At 38.1% G+C, this 9,657-nt stretch overlaps 1 protein-coding gene across 1 annotated transcript in view; it reads left to right on the top strand.

Annotated features, from left to right (window-relative positions):
* The window catches only part of DYM (dymeclin), a 327,946-nt gene that overhangs the window by 252,175 nt on the left and 66,114 nt on the right, over window positions 1–9,657 (top strand). The window contains exon 11 of the mRNA XM_010840966.1: window positions 6,665–6,778. Coding sequence (XP_010839268.1) covers window positions 6,665–6,778 — 114 coding nt within the window. The remainder of the gene's footprint in view (window positions 1–6,664; window positions 6,779–9,657) is intronic.

The following is a 9,657-nucleotide window of genomic DNA, read 5'->3' as shown; positions in this document are numbered from 1 at the left end:
GCTGAGAGTGTCACAAATGGTATTGGTTTCTGTTTGGTATCTGGCTTCCCTGCTTGGGTGGCTGTTGGATCTGCCCGCTGTAGTCTCTTTCTCTCACATCAGCACTAGCATTTGAGGGTCAGAGACTAGCCCTGAGACTACTGTGAGCATTCCCAGTGAAAACAAAAGCCTGTGACTATGCTGTTCACATTCTCTTTTTCTTGATCTTGTATCCTTTTAAATTAATCTTATGTGAACTGTAGCCTATTATACTTTTTTTTTTTAATTTTAAAAACATTTTATTATAAAAGATTTCAAGTGTATACAAAGTAAACAGAATGGCTGTTGCACTCTTGGGTCTCTTGATGTCTAACTGGGTCTACGAATTCCACTTAGGAGAGGGCAATGCAGTACTAAAGTAATATCTTCTTAGAGTACTTATAAATGTATCTCTTTCACGTTCCAGGGTGGAGAATATCCTGCTTTTTCCAAGATTTATCCAGATCTTTGAATTATAGAACTGTCCAATATATCCTTTTTTAACTTCCATATTTCTAACCTGTGTCACCCTAATTGTTTTCAGTCTGCCCTATGGCAAACTCCTCCCCTTTCTATCATAACTTTTGCCTTTCTCTGGACCTCTCTGACTTCAGTTTCTTTCTTCTTTCCTTCTTGTCTTTTTTCTCCTTTTATCCTTTGCTTCCTTCCATCCTCCCTCCCTCTCCCCGCTTTCCACTCTTGTTTTCTTCCTCTGGATAGTCACTTGAATTGTGTACAACATATGTCAGATAAACTGTATCTGTGGTGTATTGGAAGGAAATGTTTTCCCTTTAATTACCAATACCTCTTTTCACAATAACCCATTTTTTTCTCTTTCTTTCTGCTAAAAGACTAACTCAAAATTTATTTTTTCCTATGTTCGTAACTGTAATCAGTGATGGATGATCATGTTTCAACACATTGTTTGGATTATTTAGTGTTAAATGTTTAAACCACATCAAAAACCATTTGTTCCTTTTCTATTAATCATTAGCACTGCTAGCTTTATAGCATGCTTGCTGAGCATTTACATGTATTATGTCTCTTAATTTTCATTAAAAAACAAACTTGTGAGGTATATTTCATTTTAATTTTCAATTGCAGATAAAGAAGCCAGCTTAGAAAGATTTTAAGTTGCTCATGATCACACATTCAGAAAGTGATAAAGCCAGAACTCAAACCAAGGCAGTTTGATTAAAAAAAAACCCTTGTTTGTAATCATCTTGCCTGATTACTATCACCATTCACTAAATGTTCCTCCAGTTTCTCATTGATTTGCCTATTCACTACCTGAAAAGGTCTGAAAACAAACCTGGAAATTTACTTTCTCCTTCTAACTTCCAGTGATGTCAAATCAGTCTTTACTCCATAAGTAAAGTAACCAGCTATTGACACTTTAAAAATAACCCTGAAGGACCGTGTTTTTCTTGAAAGGACATACAAGAACCATGCAAAGGACTTAAACTACATCCATCTGAAACTTAGTCTCCTTTGGAAGAAGCAAAAAGCAGAGTCAAGGTGAAGAAATAGAAGGGCCCTCACTGTTTTTCTCACAGTATATAAGCCAGTAGAAATAAAAGCGAGTGTTAAACTAGATTTATATCCTGCCCTTGTCACTAGAATAGACTGCTTATTGACACTGCAACTGTATTCAGTGAAAAATGCAACCTCAGGGTAAACATTTGGCTATGTGCTGTTGTGCACTTCTTAAAACTAGATAAATTATGCCTAAACATTTTTTGAGTCTCTGTTAAGTGCTGGGAATAAGACTTAAGTACCTTTACATATTTTACCCTTTTATTCCTCTTAAATCAGTAAACTAGTTACTATTATCTCACTTTACAGATAAGGAAACCAACAGGCTGCGAGAAGGCTTCCTAGGTGATTTTTAACACAGATCTCCATGTAAGAATTATCCTCTTAGGGAATTCCCTGGCCAGTGGTTGGGACTCAGCACTTTCACTGCCAGGCCTCAGGTTCAGTCCCGAGTTGGGGAATTAAGATTCTGCAAGCCACACAGCACAGCCAATAAATAAATAAATAATAGAGTCATCCTCTTAAATAATGATCACATGTTTGCTTTATCACTGAGGGTTATTTGCATATGCCTATCTCACTTGACCTGTAAATTATCCCCATGAGGGAGGCAGAGCAAGGCTTCGAGGTGAAATTGTTGGTTCAAGGTCACTTAGCTAGTAAATCACTCAGCCTTTAATCCAGGTCTTCTCATTATAAACTCCGTATTTTCAGTGTTCACTTGGATAAACGTAAATAAGATTCTAAATGAGCAGATTTTCCAACAACTTTTTGTTGAATACTGTCATCCAAAATAGTGTTGGACACGCTGGAAATTCATTCAAAATCATTTTAAACTCTTTTTACATATTTTGAAAAGAATGCCATGATAAAGATATAAATAACATTTCCACTTTTTGCCTCTTTCAGCACTTTACCTTCTCCTACCCTCGCCTAAATGCTCCTGAAATCTTGGCTTAAGCAAACCTTTGCTATTTCTTCTTTCATGGAGTTAACCTTGAAAAGTATTGGTAGAGGAGACTCTGAATCTACTGTTATTTTTAGCTGACAGGGAGTTGAGAGTTGATATTTTTTATTAAGACATTAAGCAATAGTGAATGTCTGAGACAGGAGTGACTAACTTTGGAGTACTTTCAACTTCTGCAGAAGGAGCTATACATGTGCGTTTCAGGTAGCCAAATTATCATTAGCCACTAGCACATAGCCTCTGCATCTAACTCATAAGATGATACGATCTGGCTGAATTGAAGCAACAGGACAAAATAGAAATACCACACCAAACAGGAGAGGGCATGAAAGAAATGTCATGGCTGACTATTAGTAGAGGACAGAGACAGTGAACAACAGTAGTTTTGTGGTATGGTAAAGGCAAGAACTGTTTTTGTCTCTGGACAGTGTAAATTTTATACTATTTATACTATTCCAGACCTGGAAATATAGAAAACCTAGTTGCCTTAGCACATTCAGTTGCCTATATAACAGTTCCACAAATGTTAAACAAGGTTAAATGAGAATTCATTATTTTCTTCCCCAAAAAAAATCAAACACAAAATGAATCAACTTTTTCTTCTGCAGTCTTCCTTAGCTCTGTAAATGACATCAATATCTACGAGTTGCTATGTCAAAAAAAAAAAAAAAGGAGGAATAATGAGTACTATTTGGAATAGGGTTGTGAAATTATAGATCTAAAGAGTGAAGTCAGAGAGGACCTCTCTGAGAAGCTACATTTGAGCTCAGACTTGAAAGAAGTAGAGAGCAAGTTGTACAGATACTTGGAATCAGTTAGGGGAAAGGTTGGGGGCATGTCTGTGTTTCCCTCTAGAACAAAAGGGAGACCTGCATACTGACCATTATAAGAGTTTGTGTTCCCCAAGCTCAGAGTTCTTTTCCTATAATACAACCCACTGCATTTGCAGGGGTCATCTTTTCATCTTGAAATCACCTTGTGCAGCCCCACTAACACCAATGGACAGATCATTCAGACAGAAAATCAGTAAGGAAACATTGGCCTTAGATGGCATTTCAGACCAAGTGGACTTAATAGATTATATAGAGAATATTTTCTTCCAAAAGCAGCAGAATATTCTTTTCTAGAGCATATTGTACAGTCTCCAGGATACATAGCATGCTAGCTCACAAAACAACTCTAAGTAAATTTAAGAAAATTGAAACCATGTCAAGCATCTTCTCCAACCAGAGTACTATGAGACTGCAAATCAACCAGAAGGAAAAAATTCCAATAAACATGTGAAGACTAAACAATATGCTGCTAAACAACCAAAGAGTCACTGAAGAAATCAAAGAGGAAATTTTTTTAAATCCTGGAAACAAATGAAAATGGAAATGATCCTATGACCTATGCAAAATCTATGGGATACAGCAAAAACAATTCTAAGAGGGTAGTTTCTAACAATACAAGACTATTTCAGGAAACAGGAAAATTCTCAAATAAGTAACTGAAATAGAGACAGAAAAAAAAATAGTAAAGATTAGTGGAACTGAGAGTTGATTCATTGAAAAGATAAACAAAATTGGTGAACCTTTACCCAGATTTAGCCAGAAAAAAAGAGGGCCCATATCAGTAAAATCAGAATCAAAAAAGAAGTTTCAACTGATACCACAGAAATAAAGGATCATAAGAGATTGCTGTAAACAAACTGTATGCTAGTAAAAGGTACAACTTAGAAATAGACGAATTCCTAGAAACACACACTCTCCCAAAACTGAACCATGAAGAAATAGAAAATATGACCAGACCAGTTACAAGTAATGAAATTGAATCAGTGATTTTAAAACCCTCAACAAGCAAAAATCCAAACCAAATGATTTCATGGGTGAAATCTACTAAACATTTAGAGAAGAATTAATATCTGTTTTTCTCAAACTATTTCAAAAATTACAGAGTAAGCACTTCTGCACTCACTCTGTGAGGCAGCATCATCCTGGTACCAAAACCAAACAAAAACATCACAAAAAAAATTACAGGCCAACATCACTGATGAACATAGATGCAAAAATCCTCAACAAAATATTACCAGGCTGAACATAACAAAACATTAAAAGGGTCATGTACCATGGTCACATAGGATTTATCCCAGGGATGCAAGGATAGTTCAAAAATCTGCAAATCAGTGTGATACGCAACTTTAAAAACAAATTGAAGAATAAAAATCACATGATTATCTCAATAGATGCCGAAAACTCTTGACAAATTCACCATCTGCTTTTGATTAAAAACTCTCCACACAGTAGGTTTGGAAGGAACATACCTCACATAGTAAAGGCAGTATATGACAGGTCCATACCTGATATTTATAGATCAAGAAACTCAGATATGGAGATGTTAAATAACTTGCCTTAGTTTATAAGGAAAGCTGAGATTTAAGTCCAAGCTATCTGACACCTGATAGGTGCTCCCAACCACTCCACAGTTCTACATCTGGAAGAAGTTGGGTGTCACGTTGTTAGTAAGTATCACAGGCAGGACCCAAACTAGGCCTCTGACTTTCTGAGAAATTTGTAGTGTACACTACCATGATGTCTAAGTCCATTTCCTTGTACATGTTTGATCTGTGTCTAGTCCCCCAGTTACATTGCATCTTTGTCTTTTTTACACACTGCATCTTTTTTAAAGACACAAAATATCATGTTTCCTTATAAATTCTCTGAATATCTCTGCCACTGAATAAGTTGTCAAGGGTATCATCAGTGTATTGATTAAAACACAAAAACTTGAGGTACAACCAAAAATCAAAAAAACGTTTCCTCTGAATTTACTTATTTTACACATACAAAATGCCCATTTAAAAATAAAGACAATTATGATTTATAAAAATCAGTTTCAGTACCTGCTGTGACTATGTGAACAAAATTTTATCCCAGAATTCCCCTAAAGAGCTTAAAATCTGACTTGGAAAAAACAACAGCCATAGGCACATGTTGAAAAGCAACCTGTCATGGACAAAATAAGCAACTTGCAAAGGAGCTGGTGCCAGCAAACTGCCTGAGATAAAGAGACGATTTATTTGGAATCAACAGCGGTGTAGCCAGGCATTGGCTGCCTTTGTTTTCACTCACTGCCACCGTCTCTCAAGGCACAAGCTTGTTAAGGTTCTGGCTCTAGCTGGATCTCTGCTTTCCAGAATAAATCCATTTCAGTGGCTTTTATGTCATATCATGCACCTTCCCCACCAGAATGGTTAGGAGAAAACTGACTGTGCATTTGAACAATTAATATTTAGGAGAATAATCCTGAAAGAAAATTTAGAAAAAAAATTGGAAATAATTCTTAATAACTTAAAGTATCTTACCTATAAAATAGAAAGCATGTAAATGGAAATACTCAACTTTGTAAACAACATAAATGTTTATATTTTGCAGGTATCTCTTGTCTATAGTGTATAGTATAGCTCTTAAATAAAAAGTGACCCATGGTCATCTTGATTTATTAACATTGTTTGTAAGTGATTTCCTAAAAAATGATGATATTCTTTTAGTTTTTAATGACAACTGTTAGGAGACAGTGTTATTTCCAGAATGTTACTATCTTAACCTCTTGCTACATAGTTCATTCAGGCTGTTTTGTGACATGAAACCAAAAAAAGAAAAAAAAAATTATAGCTTGCTGTTGATTTTCCCTGGTGATCAGCGATAAGAGTATTGTGGATAAATTAAATTGATAAATAATCCCCAAAACATCATTTTAGCCATTAGTTTCAAATTCCTTTCTTCCTAAGACTTGTTTTTACAGTTACTGTTAAGCCTCAATATTAACAGATTTTAAGCTTTGGCTTTTTCTTCCTGCCTTCTGATGAGTGCTTCTCTCTAAATGAAATATAAATGCAAGGTGGGTTAGCACAAGAAAGCTCAGAATTGAGGAACCTACTTAATTCACAGAATGGATAATCAACCCTGAATATTAAGGGGATTGGCTCTGATTCAGCCATCAAAGCCTTTATAGAGAGGACTGTTTAGGAGAGCGGGTGAGTTAAAAGCCAGGTCACTCTAAGAAGTGGAACAATGATCGTTTGACTACCATGTGAGAAAGGTATCTACTGAAAATATATCTCATGTATCTACTTGTTTAAAAAAATAACACTTTGCATTCCAGGTGATCACCTTCTTTAGCTCAAGGTTGCTACAAGCTGGAGCTGAGCTGTCAGTGGAACGAGTCCTGGAAATCATCAAGCAAGGGGTTGTCGCGCTGCCCAAGGACAGGCTGAAGGTAGGACTGGGAGAAGAAACATACTGTTGTCTCTATTGATGTAAATGTTATTGTCTGAGTAGGCTCTATTCAGAATCATACTACTTACCCAGCACTTGTGCTGGGAAAAGCTCTAAATATTGCCTACTCTCCTGTACACTGACATGCAGAGCTGTGATGAAAGATTCTGATAGTTTTCCAAAAGAAGTCCCAAAAGGACTGTCTTCAGCACTGCATACATATCCTATGAGTAACCGCTGCATAATACTATGAGTAATTCAAATACTATGAATAAAGGAGCACCTTATTTTTTAACCCACTGAAATAAATTCAGTCTTGTGTGTATCATCAAGGGTTGATCGATAGGTGGTGTGGTGGTGATAGTAATGATGATCTGTTAGCTGCAGTGGTAGCTAGTACTTACACAGTGTTTACTCAGTGCTTTTGGGGGCTCTAAGTGTCTTATATATTAACTAATCAATCCTCACAACAGCCCTTTGAGGGTAAGTAGTGTTAATCATCCTAATTTTCAGATGAGGAATCTGGTACAAAGATAGGTTAAGTAATTTACCCCAAGTCATACAGTTAGGGAATTAATGAACTAGGAGATCCATTCCCCGGTCTTCAGCTCCCAAGTCCATACTCGTAATCACCACATTATTCACCGTGTACCTGGGTGTAGCTACAAAAAGAGGAGTATTTTGTGGAAGAGGTAGGGGAAATACAGTGTTTAGAGGAAACATTTAAATCTGTGCACTAAATGTGAACCTGAGGCAATCTCATGATACAAAACTCATATTTCAAGACTAATTTTCCCACAAGAAAAGATGTAAAGGGGATATTTAGGGAGAAATGCGTGAATGTACGGCATTGTCGCCTATTTTTACCTTAATACTTCTTTTAATTTTTTCTTTCATTACCTCCCTTTTTTTTTAGAGTGCTCATTCCTAAATGAACAACACACAGGGTATCATAGTGAATGTTTGGCCTTCTTCATAGTGTTTGGTCACAACTGACTTCTTTCCAAAGTTACTGTTTGGGGGTTGTGCTTTGCAGCAGTATCACTGGAACTGCTGCTTAATGAACATTGTAGGATATGAAAGTATTTTCAGTTACAACAACAGAGTTTGTCAAGCAGCAGCACATTAGTCATGATCACTTGCGGAAGTCCCACTGTCTGCAGACAGCCTTGCGGCTCTCACAGTGCTGAGCAGAGGGCGGGGTGGGGGGGTCTGCTCCTCAACTAAAATGGACCAGCATGTGGCAGCGACATAAAACCTGATCACAGTTCACCAGACCCTCCAGCTCTGACTTGACTCTCTTTCCAGACAAGTCCGTAAGTGTAGAAAATTCATGTTATTTCCTCTCTTACCTAAAGTAAGATATCTGAGGTCTCTCAGGTTTTTCCTTACCTTTTTGAATTTATTTGAACTATGCCATGTTATAGGGCATGATGATTAGAGTGGCAACTCACAGGAAGTGATGGATCCTGGTGTTTAGGAAAGTCAAGAAAGAAGTGTTGCAATCAAAAGACTGTAAGGAAAGGATAATGCAGAGGAGTGAAGGGAAGGGGGATTTGAATGAGATCAAAGAACCAGTGAAGTAGAAGTCATGGAAATTGTGATTAGAGAGCAGTATAGTTAGACTGCAGATGTTCACAAGGAGCAGATCTCCATGACAACATGGCCTGGGTTCAGCCGTGAGCAGGGGACTGAAATGATATGGATGTAAACGGAAGTCAGTGTGATGGAGCCAGTTAATGGATTTGAAGTCAACCATGGGCCATACATGTGGGCATCATAGTCAACCCAGGATGATAAGTCGTGGGGGGAAAGAAAGACTGAGCCAAACACTACAGTAAATAGAGTGGCCTAGGAATCAGCATGCGGCAGGTAAAAGGAAGAGAAGAAGCTGATATTGGCCTCATATGAACAGAGCTTTGTATTTAAGAGTAGAGGAACAACAGCCAAGGAACAGCAGTGAAAACAAAGAAGACACCAGCTGCACCTCCAGGCCCTGAAGACTAGGGAGTGTGAAGAACCATCAGCTTCTACTTCCAAAGGCTCCAGGGATTTGGGAGTCCTGAGGGGCGAACCAGGTTCTTGTTAAAGAGGTGAGAAGGAGAGACGGAAGATCCAGTGCAGGGACTGAGAATTTCGCAGGACATAATAACCATGAAGTCAGGGTTTGAAAAGGCAGTGTGGGGCACGGGAGGTTGGATCACGGGAGAGAAAGCCCAGAGCAGGATGGGAATGAGAGTTCAGGAGAAGGGGGCAATGATGAGTGATGATGAGTGTGACATTAAGTTAAAGCTTGCCACAGCTTCCACCAACCCTGAGCAAGCCTTTATCAAGCATCTGCTCTGTGACAGCTGTCGCTCTTAAGTGCCTGGACACAGAGTGAGCAAAGATCCCTGCCCTTTCAGGGCTTGTAGTTTAGCAGGTGGAAACAGACAACAAATAATCAGCATGATGTAATAAATAACAAAATGATCTAGAGTGGTAGGTGCTCTGAAAAATAAAGAAATGATCAAGCAGACTTAAGAGGGTTTGGGAGTGCCAGTGAGGATGTGGTGGGAGAAAGTTGTACAATTAACAGAGAATGGTATAGCCAACCTTTAACCCAAAAAAAGGTGGTGAGCAAATTAGATGTGCTGCTTCAAAGTAGAATCCTAAGCAGTTCCTGAAAAGGCCCAAAGCCAGGAGGATGCCAAGCATGTTGAAGAAATAATGAGAACAAAGCAGCTAGAACTGTGTGGACAAGGGGAGAGGAGCAGAAGGTAAACAGAGATGATAAGGGGTGGGGCAGGGCAGTGGAATGGGGAGCCAGGGCAAGATTGTAAGAAGAGGAGAGGCATGGTGGGGTTTTGATTCTGGTCGGATCACTCTGGTTGATGTGTT

This window comes from Bison bison, unplaced genomic scaffold (assembly GCF_000754665.1).
Source record: "Bison bison bison isolate TAMUID 2011002044 unplaced genomic scaffold, Bison_UMD1.0 scf7180017864153, whole genome shotgun sequence".
Lineage (NCBI taxonomy): Eukaryota > Metazoa > Chordata > Mammalia > Artiodactyla > Bovidae > Bison > Bison bison.
Note: the sequence above shows the minus strand (reverse complement) of the source record. Positions and strands in the feature narration are given on the sequence as shown.